Source organism: Phaethon aethereus (genome assembly GCF_964289735.1).
Source record: "Phaethon aethereus genome assembly, chromosome: 18".
NCBI lineage: Eukaryota > Metazoa > Chordata > Aves > Phaethontiformes > Phaethontidae > Phaethon > Phaethon aethereus.
The window spans coordinates 6466829-6494095 of record NC_138594.1 but is presented as its reverse complement, the minus strand read 5'-3'; the positions used below and the strand labels follow the sequence as shown (position 1 = coordinate 6494095).

Below are 27267 nucleotides of genomic sequence, written 5' to 3'. Positions count from 1 at the left end.
TCACACAGATTTTGCATGAGGTTTTGCATCCTCTCCGAATGCGTAAGTCTTTCGGGCCAACACCCGGGGCGGCGGGCAGAGTGAGGATTGCCGCCGCGCAGGAGCTCGGCACGTAGGGAGCGTGTCTCCTGCTTCTCCGCCTGTTCGGGTAAGTCAAGCAAACGCGCACCAATATGGTGTGACAGGACCATCACGTGTGCCCAGGCCGGGGCTGCCGCAGGGACATCGTCTCTTGCGCATCTCCCCTGCCTCTGGTGCTCATTTTCAGGTTAATTTTCTTTCTTGTAAAGGAAAATTTTAATTATTTATCAGAGGCAAAATCTGCATAACCATGGAGTGGCTTGGGAGGTGTAGGTAACCAATCATTTGTGTTGTACACGTTTTGGAAAATCAGAGGTAAAGAATTCCCCTTTCATCTGAGCTGTTCACACTTAGGAAAAAGAAATTTAGAAAGGTGTTCTGATGGTAACAGCGCATACTTGAAATTTGTTACTTTTAAGAGCATACTACCCTGTCACGAGTGCCAGGAGACCAGTGTGTAGTGTTTTGTTACCAGGAGTTGAGAGGCCCCTTAGGTATTTCCCATGTTTTCGTAGCTATGGCTGCTTATGCTTCTCATTTTAGAGATACTTTTGATTTTTTGTTCTCTTTAAGACCGGAGAAAAGCTGTGCATCCTCTTGGATGAAACAGTTTGAGGGAAAGGCATACACGGCAAAGCTGGAGAGAGCAAACGAGCACACGTTAACAAGGACCTGTGCAAAGATGGAAGTAGATGCATACATACCCTAAACGTGCCCTAAACAAACATTTCCCTGTTGCTTGGCAGAGCACACGCCGAGTTGTCCCAACTGTGAAACAAAAGAGAACTGGAAGAGGAAACGGTGTCCCTACCAGATTGTCAATTAAACATCAGAAAACAATGATTTGAGTCCGTGGTTTCTGAATCCCTGTGCACAGAGTGCACATTGATGGTGTTTTCAGTGTGATTCGTCAATAATTGAAGGGTTTTTTCCTACAGGTTCATCAGTGACGGTGATTTTGTGTTGGGTATATAGGTGTGTGCATGCAGATGTTACCTGAAATACCTCTGCACGTATTGACTAATGAAAAGTTGTCCTACTCGACCAAGAGCTGCATAATTATAGTACGCCAGCCTCCCGTGGAGGGCTGTTAGATGAATAAGAAGGTATTGATATCCTGTGACTTATTCCTGCAAATGCAGGGGAATAAGCTATTAAATTAAAAGCCTACCTGCAGTATATGCAGAGTCAGTGTAAATGAGAATTAAAAAAGTTATTTCCCTCCCCAAAACAGCTGCACAGGCAGCAGGCAGACCAGGCCTGAAAGTTTATTATTAACATCGTTCACCCCGTGTGTGCTGGCAGAGTTAAAAAAAGGTGTTTGCCTTCTAAATCCTTGCTGCCCTCTGCCACACAGCTGGAGGATCCCAGCGAGGGAAGCGGTTCTGTGTGGAGCCCAAGAGATCAAAGTCCTATTAAAAGAAGCTCGTATCATTTCCTCCCTCGGGAGAGAAGTTAATTTACGGAGGAAGCTCTTTGTATGGGAATTCAGCCACTTCCTTGGACATGGCTTCTTCGGGGGAGAATTTCTCCCAGGACAGGACAAGGAGCCTGTGCGATCCTCTGATGACCCAGCACCCAGGGGCCTTTGGTGTCACCTACTCGGAGGTAGGTTCTCCACGCGACTCGCTGGGCCTTCCACCTCCTCCTCCTCGGGACTGCAGTGCTATTCCCAGGCATGTCCTGGATGGCGTTGTCCCGTGGGTGGAGAAGGCCGTGGAGCGATGAGAGATGCCAACACTAAAATAACCCTTTGGCCAGGACGCCATGCTTCTGCGTCCACTTTCAGTCCCTGAGGCGGAGGGAAGAGGAGGAAGGAAGGAAGTGAGGCCGCCTGCCACAAATAGCTCTCCATCCTCTCACAGGCCTCCTGGCCCAGCCTCCCGGCCCGGCCTCCCCTGCGCCCTTCTCCGCCTGCCTGGAGGGGCTGGGCTGAACAGGCCACGCCATCCCCGGGGCTTGGTGCTGCCCCCGGGGGTCGGTGCTGTCCCCAGCCTCGGGCCCTTCCTCAGGGCCGGTCTCGGTGATGAGGCCTTGCAGTGGGCTCGATCCCGCCCCGCCACCGGGGGGCGCCCTGGTGTGCTGCCCCCTCGCACTACAAGTCCCGTCGCCCCTCCGCGCGGCAGGAAGTGCGGGCCGAGCCGCCGCGGGGCGCCTCTGGGAGTTGTAGTCCCGCCAGCCGGAAGCCGCCGCCCGCCGCGTCCCGGGTTGGCGGAGCGCGCGCGCGCGTCGGGACTACAAGTCCCACCCCGCCCCGCGCACCGGGGCGGCAATGGCGGCGGCGGCGCCTGCGCGCGGCGCCCTCCGTGCGGACCGCGCAGAGTGAATAATAAAGGTCTCCTCGGCGGTAGCGGCGGCGGCTGGAGCGGAAGGCAGGAGGCATGTCCAAGGGCCCGGTGGCGAGCGGTCCCGCCGCGGCCGGGCCGGCGAGCGCCGCCAGCGCGCTGCAGGCGCAGCCCGAGAAGCCGCAGCACTACACGTACGTAGCGAGAGCTCCCCGCCGCCGCCGCCCGCCCGCGCGCCAACACGCGCCTGACGTCAGCGGGCAGCGTGCGGCACGCGCGCACGGAGACCCGCCGCCCGCCCGCGCGGCACCGGCTGGAACCGGCCCCAGCCGGCGCGGGCCGGCGGGTCCCGCCCGCGGGGGGGGGGAGGGGGGGGCGGTGAGAGGGGGGGCGGGGCGGGGGATGAGCGACTCCCCCTCCCCCCGCGGGTCCCGCCGCCCGTGATGCACCGGGGCAACGGGGCACCGGCGGCCTTCCCCCCCCCGCCGGGGGGCCGCGGGAGGGGGGCCCGTCGCCTGCGGCGGGGCGGCCGCCATGGCAGCTCCGGCCCCTGCGCGGGGGCGGCCGGCCGGCTGTCATCGCTGCGGCCTGCTGCCCCGGCCCCCTTGGCGGGGGTCCCCGTGAGTGCCCTCGGGCTGGGGTGGTGGTCCCTTCCCCCCGGCCCACGCGTGTGTCACCTCAGGCGTGAAAGTGGCAGGAGAGGCGCGTTGTGAGGAGATGGGTCCCAGGGACCGCTGGTCCGTGAGCGGTGGCTCGAGTGGGCTCCCTCCTCAGGGTGGGCGTCTTCAAGGAGTTGCCCACGGGCAAGCTACGGGAACGTTTTACACGTGCGTGTGAGAAATGTCCCCCATAGGAAATGTTACATGATGATCGTGAGAAGCGCTTGTCCCGTTCCCACCTCGTGCCGCTCGGGTGCGAATCCTCTGTGAAGGAAACGCAGTTGGTGTGTTGCCTCTTGGTGTGCGTCGCCTCCATCGCTGGAGACGGTGCCTCAGTGAGGGCTCATTGCTGGAATGTGTCTTCCCTAAGCAAAAAAATACCATTTTGCTGCATTGTCCCAAGGGTATATAACCTCCTGGAGCTTGTGCTGGGTGAACGTGGCCTATGATAAGTCGTTTGAGTTGGAAGTTGTGGCGATGATACTCGGTTCTCCTTTTGCAACAGGGCTAACGGGGCGGAATGAGGGCGAGCATTGTCTTTGTGACGATGGGCTAGCGATGGACGTGTAATAGGTGGAAATAGGTCAGGTGTTCCCCGTCCTCCTTAAAAGAAAAAAGTTTGGGACTTCTTTGCAAGCAAAATGTGTGCCAAACTGTCTACCCTTATCATTTTAGGGTGTTGTCCACATACAGAAAAAATGTCATGCACATTACCCGTATCTCTCACTTGTGTTGATGCCCCCACCCACAGTGAGAAGGGCAGGTTCAGAGTGTGGTCTGTATTCTTTTAGTTCGTGTGTTCATAAAGTTGGTGATGGGCTTCTTCCCTGCATTCACGCTATGATACACAGAATAAAAAGAGCCATGGAAATGCGGAGGCACGGGTCCATACAACCCGTATGCCTGCTGAGGGATCACAGGCTATTTCACATCCTCTTCCTTCAGGCTGCTCTGAATACTGGGTCTCTGGCAGAATGAGGGCTTCTAGGTTTTACGTCCGTTGTGAAGATCCTGTTGTGATCTTCAGGGAGCTGGCAAGTTGCAGCCTCAGGTTACTTTATTTCTGGTGGTGTCTGCAGTTAAAGTTTGACAGCTTTCTAGGAGGAACTGGCACAAAGGAGTCTGCTTAGGACTGTTGCTGCAGCGGTAGAAGAGGCTACAGGTGGAGTAGAGAGGGAGGTGGAGTGACACCAACGGTGTCAAATGCAATCGGTCAAAATGGGGGGGAGGGGGGACACGACCCAGGTGACAAGGGGTGAGGTAGAGAGATTGTAAGTACACTAGGCAGATGAAGGTGATAACGTGGCTTAGCATGACCATGGAAATGAGGATAGCGAAGATTAGGAAAGAAACAGTAGGAAAAAAGAGTTCAAGATATGGGAGAAGAAGGAAGACTGGGACCTAGTAGCTGAAAAGGACAGAGGAGGAAAATGGGACAGTGTGGAACAAAGGTGATGGTGCAATTAGCTTCTTTCCAGAGGGCAAAACATGTATTTTCAGATGGATGCTAAAAATACTTCAGTGAAAACAGTTGCAGAGAAGGTCAATAACCATAAGCGAAGGATTTGGGGGCTGCGGAGTGCTGACAGCGGGATGTGAGCCATACGTGGAAAGTCTTGGATTTGTACACTAGGTCACATCATACTGTAAACCTCCTTCTGATAACATATGGGAACTTATTTGGTGGTCGTTCGTGTGAACAAGTTGTATGTTGTCAAAATGTAAATATTTTCTTCCTTTTTTTTTCCCCTTAAATATAGTTTGTTTCCATAAAGTGACATGAAGGTTACAAGTTGTAAACTCAAGTAAGCTTAATTATCTGCATACTTTGCAGTTACCCAGGGACAGACAATCTGGTGCTGGGGATCGCTGTCTTGGAAAGTTTTGGTTGTATTTGTTAGGAAATGTTCCAATTTCCATGTTAGTGTCGATTTCTAAACTCTCGGTATTACTTGCATGAGATTTTTACATTCTTTGAATTGCAGTTCTAGATCCTGTCAGGAAGCCTTTATTTTTGTTCTAGATGTACAGCAAGAGAAAATGGGGGGGGGGGGAAACCCACCAGAATTATTGATGATATCTCACACCTTCGGCACTGTTTCCTAGTGGATGAAGAGCCTGAAAAACCCCTTTGTGTCCTTGGTAGCAGTTGTAGCATGCCTCTAGGTACTCTTGGAGACCAAGTCATTCTGGTACACACCGGAGGTTACTATTTAATTAGGAATGGTGTGTTTCTCATCTGGGGATCTGGTATTCTGTTTGTAGAATTCAAGTGAGTAATGAAATACTCGACAACTGCTGTTGTGTTCTCTCTGGGTTGCTTGGATTAGAGGTTTCTGCGTGTGGCTGCTCCTTGCGATCCCACAGCTCCTGTAGCAGGATGAGGTCAGCGTATTCCTTAGAACGAGGGGGTTAGATGGGCTCATTTCTGGGGTACCTGCAGGCTGGCGTGGCTTTGATCCACTTCAGGCAAGGTGCTGTGCAGGGGTTAGTTGATTGCTTGTAGTGGGAAGTGGATTTGGTTTGAGTACGCTCTGTCAAACCTCAACTGAGTATTGACTTCACGCTGTTTCTTAGCTGTAGCTGGCATGGTTATTTTTGTGTGTATCTATCTCTGTCTCTAATGTGTTACCTACAAATGTGGATAGAGGCCAAGTTCAAAGAAACTGAAAGCAAACAATCAGTCACTTGGAGTTGTAGGTACTGAGTAATATCATGTAGTTTTGTTTTGGTACAGTCTATCCATTTGGCTGTCCCCTTCTTCATTGGTTTTCAGTCAGACTGGACTCTTTAATTATGAATTGTAAAGATTGTATCCGCCGCTTGGGTGTTTATTGATCTGGCAGAATTTAGATAAGTGAAAGTAGAGCAGTCCTTTGTTCACTGTGCATTCACCTGAAAGTCAGACGGTTTAATAACTGCAGGAAAGCAAATGGTTAGGTGGAGATAAATTAACCCATTTAATAAAAAAAATGACGAATGCCTTTATCCTAGTCTATTCAAAATACACACGCTCAAAAGCAGTGTAGAAAATATTCTGATTTAGGTGATAAACTCTTTTGGAACAGATTTGTTGGGCATAACCCAGATTATCACTACTAAAGATAATTGCCTTGAGTGTGTCCGTCTTAAATATGAGCAGCCACCCTGTAAATAAACTTCAGGTTTGCGTGTCTCCACAGACTGTACCCTCACTTGAGTTTTGGACCGAGACGCCTGGAGCGCGTCCTGTCGTCCTTTGTACTGCAGCAAGATAAGCTTTGCGGTTATGCCTTTGCAGTGTAAAAGACAAAAAACTTGTCTTTCTTCTTGTACGAGGGGAGGAATTGTGGGAAATTCCTGAAAGATTAGTACCCTGTAAGTAGTGCTAGAACTGCGTCCACATGGCTGGTCGTGCTGTCATGTTAGCGACTGCTGGCTTGCACTCAACCCAAGCTTTATCTTGCAACCATTTCGATGCCAGCCATTTAGAAGTAGAATGACTAGTGCACTTGAGTAAAGGATGTTTTAAGTGGGGATGAAAATCAGGTTGGTGCAAATCAAAGCTCAAATCAAAGACGTTTTTGCATCCGCATGTTTTTGCGTAGTGTCTTGTCTGATGGTTTCTCAGCCTTAAATAGGAACTCTGATTAGGACGGCAATGGAAATAGGGGTGAAGAGGAAATAAAAATAGAAAGATCATAGGTGGACTTGGATTTCAATGAAGAGTGTGCATGCACAGTCTTATTTATCTCAAAATCTTATGTTTAAATTCTTAGTCAAAACCAATGGCACACAAAAATGCACCTCAAAGCATTTGTAGTAGTAGAGAGTAATCCTTATCTTCTTATCAGTGGACAGTGTCTTATCACTGGCAGGGAGAACACAGCATGTCTGATCTCAAACGCGCAGACTGACTGACTGCGGACAGAAAACCAAAAACCAGATGTGTAACTAACACTTTTTCAGGGTTGTTGCTTTTTTTCTAAGTGGCTTGCTCTTCTAGGACCCTTAGCATTTTTCTGCATAGTCTGTCACAACCTAGCAAATATGTTTAGGCTTTTGAAATTGTTTTTAGAAACCTTTTGTGTTCTTTTTAAACCATCAGAACTCTTAAAACAACAAACAGTTGCCCTAATTGTGCTTTGGTTGTGCTGGGGACAGCCCTCAGATCAATAACCTCATACAGACTTATGCAAAAATAGAAATTAGCCCTGTTGTTTTGGTGGTTGTTGTTTTTTTTTTTCCTTTGTTTTGTTTAAACAAATTTAAAAAAATTAAAAAAAAAGCCAAAAAAACAACCCAGAAAACACCCCCCCCCATCCCCCCCTCCTCATGCATTTTTAGGTTTCAGATCTGGTAATAACCTTGGAGATAGTTAGGAAGGCACAGAATAAGTCAATACTTCTAAACCAGGGACTGACCAGCGCTCTACTACATCCCTACCTGCAAATGTCAGCTTATCAGGCAAGTATAAGCTGGCTATTACTGCTCTTTTTTTAAGTCTGTGTGAACTTCACTGAACACAAGTCTGCGGCAAACTGTTATTAGGAAGTGTGAATAGTTACAGGAAGCTGGAAATACAAAGTACTGGAGTGTGAACAGGGAGGGCTGCATTCACAGTACTTGCTTACCACTGAATGCATACACTGAAGCAATCTGGGAAGTAACACTCTAGATCTTACGGCTCCTCAAAGGATGAGTGTTGAAAGCCTGCAGCTTGAGAGATGGGCTAGTGGGTGTTGTGGGTCCTTTGGCCTCGTCAGTGCGGGCTCTGTGCAGGACTGTGCTGTCCGGCTGACTAGTGCACCATAAGGTATTTCTTCCTTGTGTTGAAGTGGGACTGGAACCGTGGTTGGCTACGTTTACACTTAATAAGTGAGTATTTTTGGATATGGAAAGTGACAGGGAATTCACGTACAGATAACTGCTGTATAGGTGGCATATAAATATTTTGCAGAGTGAAAAGGTTCCTGTACTGTTTTGACATTTTCAGAATTAGTTTTGGTATGGCTAGGCTTGGTATTTCAAAAATCCAAACCCCTTTGAAACAGGAGAGGGCTTCAGTAATGCAGAATTGTTCCAACTTGGAAAATGGTTCTTTCAATTTTTTGATTAAAAAAAAAATAATATGTTAATGCCTATACATTGTTTACATTAGCATATAGCATAATTTTTTGTGGCATGGGAGACAACATTAAAATTAATAATTATTTTAGAAAATCTCAAGAGTTTGGAGTTTCCCATTATATCAATTTTTCTCACTTTGTAGGCTTATGTATTGTCTAATATTTTTTATGTTGTGGGCTTTATTTTAAGGAAAAATTTGTTGGAATTCAGTATTTTATTTTCTATAGATCTATTCTTTCCACAAGAATAAGGTTTCTCTAACTTCCATGAGTAGCTGAAATGTGCAGCCTTCTTACAAAGGGTTTGACCAGTGTCCGCTGGAAAATCTTCCTGCAGCGCATTACAGCATTTCCGCTTAGCTGTTTGCGGGATGTTAACTGCCCCGGTAACAACATGGCAGGAGGGAATGTGTCAGTACAACAGTTAATCGTGCTTATTGTGTAGCATATCAGCACGAGCTAACTGTCGCTGGTAGACTATATTAATACAACAGGCTGTGAACTGGGGCAGCTGGGGAGCAGGCACACGTTCCCTTCTGTTAACCCTGTTACAAGGACCTGCAGTTTCTGAGAGAGGAGCAAAATAAAAGAGCTGGAGCAATAACGTCTTAAATTGCTGCGTCGAGCCTCGTGAGAACCTGCTTGTCAGGGCCCGAAGAGCTATGCTCATTTTCAGAGGATGATGAGGTGGTCCTCTGCATTAACTTTTTCTTTTTTCTGTTTAAAAACTTCATAAATCTTTTTGAAGCACAAGAGACAGGGCTGAAAGGGGTGGCGAGAAGATACCTGGACTATCCCTTCGCCTAACGGAATTACATACATCTAAACTGTTTCTAAAAATTTGTTTTGTGTAATTGTTGTTGCTTTTTTAATATTATGTCCGTTAGTTTCCTCCTTAGAAACTCCTTAAACTAGATTTTGGTGAAATCGTGGACTACACGGAGGAGACAATCACACAGGTTTCTATCTTATAAAGACTCTATAAACTTTTTGTAACATTCAGCACATCACTTGGAAATTAGGTACAAAGTTGTCACCGAAAGCTATGCCCTCTGCATGCCCAGAGCCAGCCAGCAATTCCCTTAGTGTCCTACATTAGTGAATGCTCACATGCCAGTGGGCTGTAGAGCAAGTGCAATTTCTTAGCTGCCTCTTTTCTCTACCTTATTGAGAGATAGTTTGTCTTTTGTATCAGGCCAATCAAAAATACAAAGCCTCACCAGAAGGGTACATCAGGATATGCTAAAGGCTTGTACTTTCTCAAGCTCCACCTAGTGATGACAGCCAATTTAGATGCCTGTGATAATTTTCTCAGCCATCTCCATCTTGTGTATTTTGATCAGTGCTTGATGCAGTTAATACCAGTTTGACATTTGAAATATCATTTGGAATGAAAGTTCCTTTAAAATGAATACCAACAATTTCTTCTCTTCTTTAGCTTTGTCACAGGCTGTCTTCTGACTCATACATGCTCACCCTGCTGTAGTGTTCATTCATGTTTAGAAGGTTATTGTTACAACAAGAGAAGTTCTAGGTTTTCTTTGAAAGAAATATTTCAATTTTAAGTGCTGAAGTGCGATGATGGCAATAAAAGTGCTAGCTCACTGAAATGCTTGATACTGGCCTGATTCTTATCTCTTATCAAAAGTCAGAGATGTTTAATTGAATGTAGTTGTCAGAACACTGGCAGAAGATAAACTTAGACCAAGCTTGTGGTCAGACAAGAAAAATCTTAGGCCATCCCTACCTATCTGTTGGACAAAAATTGCAAATATGTTTCAGTAGGGCATACTGGTGTATTAGGAATGATGGCACTGTTAATTACAGTTGAGAAATTAAGGTTGGATTGCTTTTTATCATCATATGCCTAGGATTTCTTTAGATTAATAAGCAGTCATGCACATATGGAAAGGGAAATAGTTTCTTGAAACTATACCTGATGAATATCTGCAAAAATCTGAATTAATTAAAGTCTATATAGATTTACTTGTTAGCCTTCATTTTCAACATGTCACCACAGTTCAGAAAGAAGCTGTCAGTCCACACCCAATATGCTCAGAGGTGATTTTTCTCCTCTAATTTTCAGTAGGCTGTGAGCTTTCATTAATATCACTTGAATATTACCATCATAGCAGAAATAAAAACAGCAGAGGCCTCAGGACAATTGTGCAGCTTTATGGCAACAACAGCAACAACAAAAAATATTGTTTGGCCATTTAGAATATCTTGAGAGTGCCACAAGATTTATTCATGTATTGATTAGTCAAAATGGAGAATTCGAAGTTGTGGTATAGCCGAGGATTTGACTGCTCTCCTCTTGGTGGAGAGCTGCTACACATCTTGATGTCAACGTACCTGTTTGAAGTGCAGTCTGGCATGGGGTTGTATGACGGTGCTGCTTTGGACCAGTCTATCTGTGTGTGTAGGACTTTTATTCTGAGGTGTGCCTGCCTTACGGGGTGTCGAAAGAGTCGACTGGGCTGTAGCAGGCACGGATGAAGTCTGATTTGAGTGCTGAATGGAAAAGAAAATCGACTGAATGGCTAACATTGATTCTTCAAAATTAACCAGTAAGAGTTGGCTTTTATCTTTTTGCTGGCACATGTGTTATGGGATGCAGGTTTATGCTTGTTAGATAATCACCGTGTTTTGTTTCAGACTCACAACAGAAAATGTCTGTCCACAAATGTAAGCCTTTCCAAAGAGGCTGCTGCAAATCTGGTTGGCATTTAACCTGAGAAGAAGCAGATGCCCATTCATTTTCAAATGTAGATTGGTCTGGATGAGAGCACTCTAGATCCATCATCTCTTGTGGAGTTTTGGTTTTCTGGTTTTGGTCCAGTGTAAGTATAGATGTTCAAACAGGTCACGTACTGTCTTAGAACTGTTGCGAATATGGGGCTGCAATTGATCTACAAGCCATTTGTCAAATGATGAGGGTTCTTGGTGTGGTCAGGAGAAGGAAGGCTACTGTGCTTTATTTCTGAAGCCTCTCGTGAGACAAGATGTTGAACGTTAGCTGACTAAAAATGCTCATAAAAATCTGTAACTGAAACCCTGAGCTGTGTAATGGCTTGTATGGAAATAATATTTTTCTGAATTAGCCTTTACAAATTCTTGCATGTGGGATGTTTTGTTTTAGAGAACTAGCAGAGTGAGTAACGCAAGTTTTAAAACAGCCCAGCCCTGTTCCCAGCCTTCCCTAGTGTTTCTACAGTGGCTAGGCCTGCATAGGCTTTGTTAGTGATTGAATCGATGGTGAGAGAAGCATAGTGTGGAAAACCTTTACTGGAACCTGGAACTTTAATTTTTACAGCACAAGACATCAGTGTCTTATTCAGACCTTAATTCATTGTAGTCTAGTGCAGCAAACCTGATGTGTGTTAACTCCTCCATTTGAACTCTGCCTTTCTGCAGACGTTGTCCATGTGTCTGAGGCTACAAATACTAACGTTAGGATAAAGAAGCATCATCTTTTTGATCCAGTTGACATAGGATAGAAAATTTATCTGGATATAAGCTGAATAAATGACCATAATAGACAAGTTTGTGGATGGATGGTTTTGTGAAGTAATGAGTACTAAAGTATTTAGCTGCTCATGTTTAAGCACATGTTGATATATTGTGCTGACAATTAAACCAGGTATAAACCTTCAAGAGTGTACAGCTGCCTGGATGCAGTAAGCTCGAGTATTTTCACAAGAAACAGTTAAGCGCAACCCACATGTTACTGAAAAATAATTCTTCCAATGTGATCCTGTTTTCATAGACTCAGGACTTACACGGGGGCTGTAGGGAAGGATTAATGGCAGCTAAATAGTTTGTAGAGCAGAAACCAACCCACAGAGTGATGAGGGTTGTCCCAATTGGGGATGATCCATGTTTGAAAACAGGGAGTTGTCCTTCAGGCACAGCTGTGGTGTTTACATAAACTATCAGTGTCAAACTGAAAATATGTCATTTAAACTTGGAAAAAATTGGCTGTGTGTTTAAAACATTGCATGAACTGTCTAAATGCTTAGTTAATTTTGAGGTCATATCAAGTAATACATATTCATGGCCAACTAATTTGGGGAAGAAAAGAGTTCAAATTCAAGGAAATGTAAATGTAAACTCAAGGCTTTATGCAGAGTTCTGGATCTTGCTGAATGGCTTTCAAGGAAACATCAAATGTAGTGCAGTTAAATGTTTGAATGTGCTTGTGCTTGGATTGTTTTAATTACAAAGGTGAAAGCTCTGTGTAAACAAACACTTGTGTTTCAAATGGAATTTTTTGGTATGGCTTTGTCATATACAGCTCATGGTCCACTGACGCAGCAAGCTTATGCTTTTTAAAGAGAGCACACTGTCAAAAAAAGACTCAAATTGTTTTATTTGTTGGTTTGAATGAGACAACTCAATGTATGCCAAGCCTAAGGGCTGCACAGCTTGGGGGAAGTCTGAACAAGCACCTCTTTCCCCAGACACCCGCAGACTGTAACGCAATTGTAAGTCAGTGGAGCTTGTGTCTTGGCTGTTCACAAATGTGATAAATGTTCATTTTATTGAGTTAACGCAGAGTTGAAAGCCTTGATTTTTCTTTCCTCATCAAGACAGAGCATTGGTGAGCTACTTAGCTACAACATGGTATTTCTCAGAAAACAAAGCCATTTTTGCTCTAACTGTGGAAACCAAACAATGTTTTGCCTGAAACTGGTGCAAGGCTGTCTTCCTGTGATGGGCTGGCACCATGCTGTAGTGTCATTCTTTGTTTTTCCTTAGTTTGTCAATGTAGACAAGACACAACTGTTTGTGTCTGACATTTTTCTTTTCATTGAAAAATGTCCCAATCATTTCTGATAGTTGCCAACACGTGTTATTTTTAGCACGGACTTTTGCAGTCACTCAGTTGAAGTGCTTATCGAGGAAGTATGGGTAGTATATAGTTCTTTCCTCACGGCTGAATTGAATTAGTTGCATTGTTGTCCACCCCATGACCTGCTTTGAAACCCAGAAATAGAGTTACAGTAGCTATCAGGTTATCATTGACTAAGACTTTTGTATTTGTTGGTGTGTTATCCTTAGTTTTCTGTGATCTAGCAGTTTATGCTTTAGCTTCTGCAGTACACGCTATTCTTCAGCATTTATTTGGAAGCTTCCAGCTCAACTTAACTTGCTAAATCAATCAGATGCTTAGAAAAAGAAAAACTTGCAAGTGTTGCCTGCCCTGTTTCTGTAGCAAAAAGTGGGGGAGCCATGGGCTGTGGATGTGAGCAGTTGTCTTTTTGATCACTAAGGTACACAATGAGTTATATGAACTCTTAAAACAAAAAAAAACCCTCCACAACCAAAGAAACCCAACTCCATGCATCTGTAATAAGTCTCTCCAACTCTCACTTTCTTTATTTGCCCTTAGACTGACATTATTGTCAAGCTCTAATGGAGAAGGGGAAATCTAACAGCTTTAAAATCACAGAGTGCTGTCTGCTGTGTGACCTTTTTCCAGTTGATGGTTCAATTTATTTAGGTGATAAAGAAAACACTGAGGCATGTGAAGTCTATCTTCTTGACAGATGTGAGCTTACTGAAACTTTTTCCTCATCCTTTTCTCCTTCCCCACATTCACAATCAGCCTTTTGTTTTTATAAAGTGATCCATATATTTTTCGTTGAGGTTTAAATGCTTTCTAATCTTTTCAAGGTTTACAAAACTGCACCTGGGTGTTGAGGGTATGGAAAGGCAAATAGACTGATAGTTGTTGAGATGTACTGAAAGAGAGATGTTTTGCATTTTGTGTCAAGTGATGAATGGCATATGCAAAAGCCTTGGTATGAGGGTTTGGTCAGGTCTGTGAGGTTATTTAGAAAAATGCCATTAAATATGGAAAATGAGGAAATATTCAATAGTGGTGAGCCACAGTAACTGATAAAGGTTACTGGTAGAACCTGGTCAGAACTTTGCCTGAAATAGTGATGAAAAATCTTCAAGATTGTTGCTAAAAGTGTTTGTTATTGTTTGATATTCAGCAGTGATTTGTGTGAGGCTCTGTTTCAATATTAGATTACATCTGCCAATAAGTAAAAAATATTGTTTGTTGAAACAGACTTGTCTTAACTACTTCTCTTACTAGAAGGATGCTAAACATTTCCTTGCAGAGGTTTAGGCAGACTGTAAACCAGGCTGCTGGTAGTCTGCAGCTGTCGGTGAGGGATTTGGTTGCCTTGTGCCCACCCCTGGGAACAAGGCACTACAACTCCTATGAAGTTAGATTGCTCGTTTCACCTTTTTTCCCTCCTGAATTGTAAGAAATCTTGGGAGTCGAAGGCAATGTTCCCTGTCAGGAAGCTTGCTTTGCATTGAAATGCCAGCATTTTATAAGATGCCATGGGAATGCTGCTATCAAACCCTTCTGCTGAAAGGGTTTGGACTCCATGGTGACTGGAAGCAATAGAAGCCCCGAGGTAGGCAACCTGCCGAACCCCTCGCCACACCGAGGGATTCCTTAAAAAGTCAAGCCTTCTAGTAGCCCTGTTGATTTGCCAGGAGATGTGTAAGGGTGTTATTGGGAATTGCCAGTGTGGAGAAATTGAATAGCTGTTCCAGAATATCCTTTTTTTCCTTTTTTTCCCCTCTTATTTTGGAATATCTTCTTTGCCCTAAGAGCAAAAACTCCTGAGCAGTGCCAGAGCTGCATATCATAGGTTTTCTCTACCAGTAATGATATGTTAAATTAAAGGTGCATTAGTAGGATTTTTATTGAGTATCCTGTTGGAATAAGTAGATTCTGTCATGCACCACTGACTCATTTCAATTGGAATACCACAGTTCAGTAAAAGAAAATAATTGAGTCATGGGTTTCTTACTTAAAATGTGTATGATATCATCTTTTGCAATAAAATTTTATGAGGGCGAAATGAATTTTGACTGCTGATTAAATATGGACAGCTCTTTTCCTCTTGTGTTGGGGTGGCTGTTTGAGTTTAAGAAGAAAATAGCAGTTTTGAAAATATTTTCAATAGATAAGCATTACTGAATTAGAAACGTCTATGTCTACGGTTAGATATTTTCTCCTGGGTTTTGCAATGCTGCCTGCTTTGCAGGCAGTCTGCTGGTTAAGCACACCCTGGTTTACTTCAGATAATTTTATCTGAGTTAGCTCAAAACGCTAATTTAAACTTTAAAGGTAAGCTGGTGATTTTTAATTTTTTTTTTCTTCCTAAACTGAATTATGAAAACTTTATCCAGCCTGCTGTCTGGACAGATCGGTGCCAGTAGAAGCTTCCTGCAAATGAAAGCTGATGAGCAGCTGAGAGCAGTGACCTCTGTCATTCAGACTGCAAGACTGAGGCAGGATGTCTGTCCACCAGTGAGGTGAACTGGGAACACCTGAAACTTTACAAAGAGGTCTATGGCCTCATGCAGTCCCATCTGAAACAGCAGGATATGACTGATTTAATAAAAGTGCCAGCAAAAGTCCCCAGCATTCCCATGTACTTTCGTGCCCATGAAATTGTATCTTTGCCAGTGTGATCCCCTGCTGAGAGAAAGCAGACAGGACTAAAATGAAATAGTTAATTACTAAAAGTAATGGCAGAAGAGCATTTTCTTCCCGATATCTGAAATCTTACCAGAACTTAAGCCTTGGTTAAAAAAAAAACAACACACAACCAAACACTTTATTTGTAGACTTCTTGATTAGATTTGCCTCTGTGGGCTCTTCTGGACAATGGCTAGTACTGAGAATCTTTATACGGCTCTGAACTAGTAATTCCTAATATTAGTGCTAATCATAAAGCGAAGTGTCCACGCCAGGTTGGACTCTACAGAAGTGACCAGAGCTTGCGCCGGCTGAATGCGGCTTTGGGCTCCCTTCTCTGGGTTAGTTTAAGCAAGGAGCCGTTGCAGGGATGGAGCCCCTCTGACAGCAACCAGCGCTTTGAGCGTGCACCTGCCTGCTAGTGTAAAAGATGTCCATGGTTTATGCTGGTCTAACACCAGATAAACAGCGCTGGTACCAACCACTTAATGTGGGCCTTTACTGAGGGTGGTGCAGCATAGTTCCATGGGTGTAAACGCACCCCCACATGCATGTGAAATCTAGACGGTGGTGGTGTTAGATCTCACTGTTTTCCTACATTTACAGTCAGTGTCTTAGTCTGGATTAGCCAAACGGTTATCTAATGGTTTTCTCTCTGGTGTTGTACGGCTGCAGAAGATTCGGATTCTGTTTATGAGCCTCTGTGCTCTTTTTGGGCCCGAAAGGAATTTTGGCAGAAAGGGCATTGACTGGGAGGAGCAAGGAGAGCTGCAAAGGAGAGGAGCTCATCTTGGGGCCTACATAAAGATTTGAAATAGCGCAGGGGGTGTTGGAAGCAAAGGAGGGACCGGCTTTGCGTTATGGGAGCAACAAGGGTTTGGAAGAGTTGGCTTTAATCCTTTAATTTCCACGTTCCTTGGTGTTGTTTTTCTCCCCAGTCTTCCTGATCCCTCCGCTACAAAGCAGAGACTTCTCTCTTGGTGTCAGTGTGCATCTTCCACTGATTTCGGGGAGCTTTTCGGGTAAGGCTTTTAATGAGGAATTTAGTGCTCAGCTGTCTCCATGCATTACCAGCACATTTTCCTGAATTGAGCTCATGCCACTGCATGTGTGACTTATGTCAAGTTTAGCAGGAAGTCTGCAGCCTTGGAACGCGGTACGGGTGTAGGTATCCTCTCGTACTGAGCCGCCTGAGTGCCCCGGGTGCGAACAGAGCCAAACCAGTAAAGCTGCAGCAAAGCAAGAGGTCTCTGCAGCAGCCTGCCCTCAATGTGACCAGGACAAGGCTGCAATTGTTGAGTTTAAAAATGATGTTTCTAGGTTAGAGTTTCTTCTTGGTTTCTCTTTTTTTTCCTTTTTTTTTTTTTCCCCCTCCTTCCTTGTAGGTTTGATTTTTATTTTTTTTTTTTTTTTTTTTTTTTTTTTTTCCTCTGGTGGTGGTGTTTGGAAGTACAATTTTCTTTCTTTTCCCCCTCACCCTGCTCATTCTTTTTCCCTGCAACTCCCAGAGCAGGTTGCTGGTCGATTCCTCCAGAGCAGAGGGGGAACTAGCTGCAGTTACTAGCTGCAGATGTAAACACTTGCCCTGCCCTGGAGAGTCAAGATGCTACTAACAAAGACAGTTAGCAGTTCCCCAGCTAGTGTAAATTCTTGCGGAGAGTGATTACTGCCCCTTCCCACATCTCATCCCAGAGGAAGCAGAACTTCAGTGAAGTAGCATTGGTTTTTTTCTAATACTTTGCAGCTCCAAAGCTAGTCTAAGAACCTCTCCTCTTGTCTTCCTCGTGAAATAAGCTTTCATTTCCAGTAGCGTCCATCCTGTTCAGTAGGAAGTTCAATTCAGCATGGGGGAACTTTTGATCTACATTGTTCCGGCTGGTCTTGTCCTATTTGTTTAGAATTGCATTTGTTTTTGTTTAGTAGGACTCATGAATGATAACATTTCCTCCAGGAATGCGGCTGTAGCTGTTGATGTTAATGTAGTATCAGAAGACGACCATGCTATGTGCTTTCCACTTTTAAAAAGAAAATATTATATGGTTTTGAAAATATGACATATACACACATACCAAAAAAAGTGCATGTAAAGTAGACCAACACAGAACTGATTAGTTTCCACGGTTTTGTTTTTAAATAAATATAGAAGCAATTCCTATATAAAATAGGGGTAATAATTCTCCTGCCCCTCATGTGGGGGCTGTAGAGTTTCCTGAAATCTTTAGAGAGGAGTTGAGAAATGCAATTTATCATTGCTGGATTTCCTCTTCCTGTACAGACACAGCGTTTGGCTGACACACTATGAAATGTGTACCCATTATCAACATGTTTTCAGTTTCAAGGGTCATTCAAAAATTCCTTTTCTCAGCTGTTCTGGGAAAAAAATTTTAGAGACCATTGACACCAGAAGAATCTGTCATGAGTGTTCCTTGCATTTCTGGTTAGAGCCTTTGCAAAGAGGCTACTGAAATATTAATGGCTTTCTGCTTTGTGAGCCATCACACTACAGTAGTGCAGTCTGTGTATCCTTTCTATGTTCCCAAAACACATGTGGTTTAGATGCCTTTCATGTATTTTAACACAAAGTGGCTGGTTGAGTGGTCCATGTTCTCCCAGAGGAGCCAAAACTCACTCCATGGATCAAGAAAATAAAGGGCTGTAAGGCAATTTACCATTCAGGCTATTGTGGAGGAGGGTGATTTAAAATGTTGTAGTGGCTTGGAAAAAACCAAAAACCCAAAGCAGTGATTGAAAGGCTTGAAATGACTGAGTTAATGTGACAAGTCTCCTTTTCCTCTGTTGGGTCTGTTGCAGAGGTGATCATGCACAGCTAATGTGTTGTGCGGAGCTCAATGGCACTGTTTGCAGGACTTGCTTTGAAATTAAGAGTGAGAGATCATTTATTTAATAGACAGCATTAAAGAATGAGTTTCTGATGAAGCAGGTTAGGTGTTAAACACTTTTCAGGTGAACCATTTACTTATGTAATTATCTCTCATTTACATTATAATAAATGTTTCTCCAGGGAGTTTAGCCAATCATGAAATGCAATTAATTTTCAAATGCTCTTCAGCAACAATTGACACTCCAGAGACTGAAATCCCTAGTCAGTGTGTACGGTTTTTAAACTCTCCTGCTAAAGGGAAGCTGCTTCAGCTCGGTTGATCATGCAGTTGTTAAATTTTAGGGGTTTTGACAGTGTTTTGTAGACGCCTATCACTAGAAGTCTGGAGTGCTGGGTTTGATACCCAGGCTGTTTAGGCCTGGTATCTCCCCTTAGTTTCCAGAGCACTGAAGAGGTTCAGGATGTTCTTCAAATTAAGCCCAGGACTCACTTCAGTGAAGATGGAGGAGTTTAAATGCTCTTGGTTTCTATTGCTGACTCCGATTGCTGTATGATACTGGCTGGGGCACGTAGCCAGCTGTTTTGCGGTTTCTCTGTGTGTAAAATGGGAGTAATCAACCTCACATCTCTAAGGTGTACATGGAAATATATGGGTGGGAGGGACTGGTTGCTGACTGTGTAGTACCTCTGGAGAGCAGTCGAAGTATCATGCTGCTTAAGTTTACTTAATGCACTTTCTAACCTAAATGTTGTTACAGTCACTTTTGTTCTAAGTCTTATTAGTACGCTGATAAGATAATCTGTGGAATCCCACCTTTTACAACTGTATTTGGTCCAGCAGCTTAGAAAACTTTTCAAGCATGGATTAATTTTATTGCAGCATTCAGTTTTGAGATGAATTGCTGCTGTGGTTGGAGCAGTGATCTCCATTTGAATGGAGCCGGCTTTTTAAAAGTGAAAAGGAACAAAGTGATTTTGCTAGCCCTCACCTACTCCAAACAGACCTGTTTCTGCATGCTGGCTCTGGTTTTTCTGATGTTAAGCTTTGGGCCCCAATGCAGATACTGTCCCAGCCACACTGGATTGCAGTGGACAGATGGGTTTGGGTTGAAAAGAGTTTACAGCCGGCTGCGGAGGCTCCCCAGCCCTGAGTGTTCATGGATGCGAAGCAGTGGAACCTGCAAGTCTCGTGTATGTGGAGGCCAAAGAGGAGGAAGAACTTTTATCCTTTCATGCTCGCAAAATCCAATGTAGGAAGGATCTTTATCGTGATACTCTCTCTTCATAGCAAACAAATAAAACCACTTTGGTTGAATTTGTGCATTTTCCTGAGGCTTTCGCTAAAGCCGGGGGTAAGGAGGAAAGGAGGCTTTATTTACAGATGTTGCTTTCAGAATGGATCTAGTATGATGATAGTATCTGTAAATACATCTTTGGGCATCATAAATCTTTCCATGTATTTAGAAATAGGATAGAAAGGTTGTCTGATATGGGAATGAATACTTGACAAATTCCTATACTGCATTTTGTTGTCTCGGAGTACATATGCAGTTTAAAATAAGTCCATATCTGCTGTTACATCATCCTGTTGCTTCCAGCAGAATACTAGCACTTCTATTTTGACTGGCAAATTTTGTTACTCGCTGTTTAAGCTGACCTCTAAATGTCGGAGACCAGAATGTGACTTATTGTGGGAGGCAGCTACCCGATGTCTGCTTGCTCTGGGCTGTCTGTGGTGTTCTTGGAAGTGTCTCTGAGACCGAATCCGGAGGGATTCGGGTCTGAGCTATTTGAGCCATTCATATGGTCCCTATAAATACAGGGCAGCTAGTGGGTTTCAGGCAGTGTGGGTTTTGTAAGCATCTACACACAGATCACAGTCAGATCATTATGTTGATCTAAACCATTTTGTAATCCTCTACAATCTGGGTTTAGAGACTGTTATTAATGTCACAAATAAAAGCTTGTGACTTCTGTAGTTCTCAGGGTAACAGAAGACACGTACTTTCAGAGAATTACATATTAAAAATAAAGCATATAAACAGGCAGGAGTTTGCGGATAGTTATCCTACTTCTCAAGATTGGGTCCTGAATTCACAAGATTGCAAGAGAGGAATTGATTCATTTTAATTTCATAGTCAACCATGTACTGAAGAAGAAGCAGAGTTAAACAGGAGGACAAGGCAGGAAAAAGTCTTTTAAAAATCTTTCAGTAACTTGAAGCTTTACACATGGCTCCAAAGAAATGTATTTTACTGGTTTGCTTGTGTTTTGTTTTGGTTTTTGTTTTTTTTTTTTTAAACTGAACATGTATCTTTTAGGAAGGAAACCCCTTTTTGCCCAGATAGGTCTCAGATTTAGAGATAGAAATGGATAGAAAGGTACTTAAGAGTTCTATTTTCTCACAAACTGTTTTCCAAGCTCATGAAAAGCCTCTTCAAAATGATAAGGGCACAAGAGAAAGTGATTTCAGCTATCGTTAGCATTCATGGTTGTGTTAACTGGCCTGGTAACTGGTATCTTCCCATTGCTTGCAAGCAGCAGCTTCCAGCCTCCATTATTGAGAGCGAAAGCAGGGGAGGATGTGGGAAGGACAGCAGGATTCTCTGTGACGGATGCGGTTCGGTTTGGCCTGGACTCTGCGGATATTGCCTCTGACCAGCACCCTGGCCCTAACCTCCTGCTGTTGGATTTCTGCCTGCAGTTACCTGAAGGAGTTCCGCACGGAGCAGTGCCCTCTTTTCGTGCAGCACAAGTGCACTCAGCACCGGCCCTACACTTGCTTCCACTGGCACTTTGTCAACCAGCGTCGTCGCAGATCTATCCGCCGCCGGGATGGTACATTTAACTACAGTCCTGACATTTACTGTACCAAGTATGACGAGACCACAGGAATCTGCCCAGAAGGAGATGAGTAAGTAAAGACTGCACCCTGCTTTTCAGGCATTAGGCTTTTGGGATCAGTCCAGGTGATGATTCCAGCCAGTTCTTGTAGAGGTGAGGCAAGTGAGCAGTAAAGCAGCTTCGTCACATACGTAACGTGAGAACAGATAAAAAAACTGTAATAGCAACCCGTGTGCTGCAGAGATGATACTGAGAGTGTCTCTAGATGGGAATTTGTGCTCACTGTCCTCATGAGCCTTGGCATCTTCAGCAAAGCTGAGGTGGGAAAAACAGCTCACTGACCAATGGGCTCAGAAAGACTCTGTTCCTGTAAGTCCCTGTCAAATAACAGCTCTTGCTCACTGGCAGCGTAGCTTAGTTTTTAACAGATTGCTGAAAGAGGAGGAGCTTTGTCCTTTAGTCTGCCCCCTGAATTATTTATCTCCAGCTTTTTAAATCATATCGTTTATTTACCAGTTTATTTTGTCTTCCTGAACTTTTAAGAAGCCAGTAGGGAAATGACAGGTACCAGGAATAAGGCAACATGAGGAAGAGTTTGTTTTATTGAGTCTTCTCTCCCTGTGACTGTGGTAAGTTTAACTGGAGCAGAGATGCAAGTGTTTCTGCTGTGCATGTGGCAGACCCCAGCAATTAAAGGGTTAACCCAGTAATAGAACTTTATCCACGCGACATGCATGGAAGAATAAATAGTGTAGCCAAACTGTGGTCAAATATAGGGAGTGTTTTATATAGAGATGCTATAGAAAAATGTAATTTCTGTTCCCTTCCATGGTGCCAGTATAAACACACAGAAAAATGCTGTTTATCAGGAAAACAGTATTTTTTTTGTCCCAATTAAGTAAAGATCTTGTGACTACAGCAGAATAGAATAATCCCCCGGCCTGAAGCCTCAGTTTCAATACTTTCATCCTTGTTAGAAGAGAGCTGGAAAGGACTGGAAATAAGATATTTGGGGGCTTTTTCTTCTAGATCACTGGTTTGTGCCTGGCTCAAACTTGGTGAATGAAAACTGTTGCTGTCTCAGAACTCTTTCCTGATTTGTATTTTTAGTTTGATGCTGCAGTATCTAAACTTTACCTATTCCATCTTGTTCTTTTTTTTTTTATTTCTCAGTGTAGATTGTTCTTTTTCTGCCTAAGAGGGGAAACAAAACATCAGTTAAAATTGTAGTGTTGTAATTCTCCTTTCTTGTCCCGTGCTCTGCATAAAGGATGCATCTGGCTATAGATAGACTGTCGCAGCCCTGTAGGAGTACATCAGCAGGAAACAGTAACAGCACGAAGTCTAGATGGGGTGCTGAGGAAATGGTATGTGCCATGTGATGTCCCTTCAATCATGGCTAGTGTATCAGAACGCCTTGACAGTGTCCTTGCTCTTTTCCAGATCCCTGGCAGTCACTAGACTAGAATAATAATGCTGCTGGCTTAATAATCCAGTTGTCTTTTTGGGAGGGAAACTATTATATACTGTGTAGTGGTGGAAGGCACAGCATAGGAGAAGGGGCAGATCTAGCAAAGGTATAGTCAACTGCAGCATCCTGTATTGGCCATATGTCTTCTGGTAGTGTTGAGTCCATCACCTGTGTGACTAAACTTCGGCTGTTCTTTCCTCCTCCTGTACCTCAGGTGTCCCTTCTTGCATAGAACTACTGGAGACACAGAGAGGCGGTATCACTTGCGCTACTACAAAACTGGAATCTGCATTCATGAGACAGACTCCAAGGGAAACTGCACGAAGAATGGAGTCCACTGCGCGTTCGCTCATGGGCCCCATGATCTACGCTCTCCGGTGTATGACATCAGGTTAGTAGCGGTTGGGGCTCTCTATGTAAAGGGTCATTTCTGTACCCAAATGAAAAGTCAGATGATTGAAGGACAGTACTACTTCACGTGAAATGGTTAGTGTTAGAGTGATGATGATATATCCTTTCCTAATAAGGCAAATGTACAAAATCTCCAGGGAGGATACTCAAAATGGGGGAAGGGAGCACACTTTAAACTAGTTGTGCGGTGGTCTGAAGTCTGATGGCAGGGTCCAAATAATGCATCTGGAATTCCCAGGGAATGAAGAACATGAATTGCAGTTGCTGTTTGACTGCAGATGTTCTGACAAAAAAATGCATGAATGAAATGCACCTGCTTAGGAATTGCTACCACACTGCAGTATGTCGGTTTTTATACACATTTATCTGTCTCTTCATCTGCTCAGTCTGTATGTTCATTTAACTCTGTCCATGAAGGGAGCTTCAGGCGATGGAGGCTTTGCAGAACGGTCAGACTACATCAGAAGGTGGCATAGAGGGTCAGTCTGCAGTTGCTGCTAGCCATGCTATGATAGAGAAAATACTCAGTGAGGAGCCAAGGTGGCAAGGTGAGTGTTATTGAAGGTCTGTGGGGGCTGGAAAGGTCTGGTGTTTGTGAAGTACACATTCCTGTCAAAAATGTCTGTATAGTAAATGTAGATCATGGTAATTTCCTACTAACTGGTTGCTTCTTTTATAGATACAACATATGTGTTGGGAAATTACAAGACAGAGCAATGTAAGAAACCCCCCCGCCTCTGTCGCCAGGGTTATGCCTGTCCCTACTACCACAATAGCAAAGACAGAAGAAGAAGCCCAAGAAAACACAAATACAGGTACTGTGGTCCTGGATATTCTATTTCCCAGGGGAGTCGTGAGATGTAGTAGAAATCTGTAATGAAGGATCTAGGATTTTGTCCACTAGGTAGTTTTTTAGTGTGTCTCCAAGGCCTGTACTGACAGATGTGATGGACTGTTATTTCTGCCTAGGAGACAGGATAACAAACTAAAGGAATTTTGCTGTATATGGGAACCAGTATCTCTAATAAATGACTGTTGTTAAATCACGTTACAATTCTGGGTTTATGGCAAACAGAACCTGTGTCTGGCTTCTCCTTACCATATAAACTCCTGCTTTAGAAAGCAGAGCTGGAATAAGAAAACAAAATAAAGTTTTAATTCCCATCTAGAGACAAACTCACACAGCAGTGTTTTCACGGTAAAGGGTTCAGAATCATCAAGCTGCTTGTTGTGTGTGCCTGGTGATGGGGATCGTGAGGCATGGTGTGACCAATACTGTAGCCGGACATGCATTCCTAACCAACTGCTAAAGACTCTGCTTTTGAGGCACCGGGGTGTTCTTGTCACTTAGCTGTCACTGGATTTTTCAGCATGCTGCATCTCCCTGAACGGGTTTCATCCAAGTTATAGGCCCTCATTTCCTCCAGCACAACAGAGCTTTTGTTGTGGTCTCAGTGGGGCTTTTCCTCAGTTCCTTTCTGAAAAACGTAAGAGCAGACTAGAAAGCCAGGAGAGAAAATACCATGGATGTTCTCACTTCCCCACCCCCAGCATTCACAGAAATTTTTTAATTGGCACTGAAATCCCATATTAAAAAATGTAAATAAATAAAAATCAAGGGAACATTAATCCCAACACCTTCTGGAGAAACAGAAACACCAAGCCAGTCTTCAGGCAGCAGCCATGTGCTTTCTGCCCCTGCCTGGGCCCTTTGGGGAGGGAAGAAGGGAAAGCTTCTCCACTGACTTCTGTGTTGCTTTCCCCACCCCCAGCTGATGTGGCTGCCCTTCATGAAGGCATCTGCTGCTGCTATCTGCTTCCCTCTGCTGTTGTTTGAGGGAATGGTTAAGAACATAAAGAGCAGGGGAAGTAGGTCACAGTAAAAATTCACAACTGGGAAAAAGAACTGTTCCTGTCTGGGAGAAAGAAAATGGGCTTGCCTTTTCCCCAGTGACCTGACTCAGCCTCTTTTCCCCATGGCCACACTATAACCCTAGAAACATACACTGTAAGGGTATTATGTGTTTTAGGATTAGCCAATTAACTTATTAGCTTTCTATGAATGTACGGGTCCAAAACAGAAACCAGACCCAGCATCTCTGACACTAATCACATCAGCTGCTAATTTTGTTAAGTTATGTTGGTTCAGGTTGCATTCAGTTTCGGATGGAAAGCTAAGCCCTGTTCTTCCATTGGGAAATTGGAAGAGGGGGAAGAAGGTGCGATAGCAGCAGGGTGGGGGCTGAGGAAGCAGCAGCCAGCCAAACAGATTGTATAGCTGAGAGTGGGCAGCTGAACCTGCCTCCCGATTGAGGAAAGCAGAGTCCAAAACACATTTGTGAGATGCATTTTCCTGCCGCCTTATTTACACAGATCTTCGCCATGTCCCAGTGTGAAACATGGAGACGAGTGGGGAGATCCCAGTAAGTGTGAAAATGGAGACTCATGCCAATACTGCCACACTCGCACAGAACAGCAGTTCCATCCAGAGGTACAGTAGCCTGCTTGATTTGTTTGGTAGCTGACTAGAAAAGCAAAAGCATTCCAGGCTTATGAAGTACACGAGTGTGCCAGCTGGGAGAGTGTGAGGGCTGCTTGTGGTGTGGTCCTGGGATACAGAGAAACTGCATGTTGGAAGTAAGCTGAAAGTCAGCTGCTTGACAGGGATGCCTTTCAGTTGGTAGACTATGTGGGAGGAGGTAAGAAAAGTGGGGGGAAAACTCAAGTATAAGAGCAGTCTCATGTGTGGGGGGTCCTTTTGAAAGCATGGTGTGGGTTTGCAGGTGAGCACACAGCATCTGGTTCCCTAAGGAAAAATTCTTGGTTGATGACGATCACACTAAACCATAGATACCCACAAACTGGTGCTAAAAACCAACGAGCTCTTAGCTGTGAGCATGCCCAGCATTCCAGTATCCTTACAGAAAGTGTAATTAAGGCCTTGTCCTAGTCTGCTTCATGTTACAGTGTTGAAAAGCTTTGTTGGGCCTGTATCGGCAAAGTAACCATTGTCACCGCCTGTCAAACTGGGGGGAAGGGGAATAATCCGTTTCCTACAATCATTGTCAACGGTTTGTTATTTTCCTTGCAAACATGTGGCTGTAGCTTTCTGTGCTGTCACTGTCAGCTGTTTCCTACCTCTTACTGTTTGTAATATCCATGGAGCTCCCAGTGAGACTGAGGGACTTCATGGCAAATGGTGACCTTTGGGTGAGCTGACATGTGATGGGTTGATCTTTGGGTGAGCTTAGCTGTGATGGGCATATTTTGGTGTTTCTGTTACTGTAGTGGGTTTTCCTTTCTTTGAAGCAAAGCGCTGAAATGGTCACCCTGAGCTCTGCTGGCCTTTGTGCCTTTTATCTGTGTTTCTATCTTGCTGTCGAGTCTCTTAGTAGTACTTTTGTACCTGGGTTGCTGGTCACTGTTTTTTTTCCTGTTCATGTCTGTTGGTTTTTTTTTTTTTTTTTGTTTCCCCATTCTTAGATCTACAAATCCACCAAGTGCAATGATATGCAGCAGTCTGGCAGCTGTCCCCGAGGACCCTTCTGTGCCTTTGCACATGTAGAACGTACGTGGGCTGCTTCTCTATATTTCATAGATATTTGAGCTTCTGGCCAAAACAGATAGTTTAAAATATAGGGCCACTAAACTAGAACTTCTGTAAAGGATTTTAAAAAACAAGGTATTAACTTTGATAATTCCTATAAAACCATGCTAGCGTGGGAGGTGTTGGCAGAGCTTAAGGCAGTACGTAGTCTGTAGGACTCAGCCCTGGGCTCTCACTGCACCACCTCGTGAAGTATCTCCCTCTGTTCCCTCTCACTCGCTTAGTTCTCTGTATGTCAGCTGGGGAGGACTGGAACAGAGAGAGCTGCTTCTCTTCTGTACCTGGATGAACTGTACCTAGCTAAGTTGCGAAGTGTTGTATTTTTAAAAGCTGAGGAAAAAATTTCTAATTATAGACAATGTATTGATCCGTTTTAAAAATTAAATACTATCTTACTACTTAGGAAGTTTTGCTTAGAGTTTAAATCTTTATGTCAGGTTGGA

General features: G+C 44.1%; 1 protein-coding gene across 1 annotated transcript in view; it reads left to right on the top strand.

Annotated features, from left to right (window-relative positions):
* Positions 1-2462: 2462 nt before the first annotated feature.
* The window catches only part of UNK (unk zinc finger), a gene marked incomplete at both ends in the record, with an annotated part of 41391 nt that continues 16586 nt past the window's right edge, over positions 2463-27267 (top strand). The window contains 7 exons of the mRNA XM_082008011.1: positions 2463-2560; positions 21196-21405; positions 23021-23201; positions 23639-23765; positions 23897-24032; positions 25591-25708; positions 26701-26785. Of these exons, the coding sequence (XP_081864137.1) occupies positions 2463-2560; positions 21196-21405; positions 23021-23201; positions 23639-23765; positions 23897-24032; positions 25591-25708; positions 26701-26785 (955 nt within the window). The remainder of the gene's footprint in view (positions 2561-21195; positions 21406-23020; positions 23202-23638; positions 23766-23896; positions 24033-25590; positions 25709-26700; positions 26786-27267) is intronic.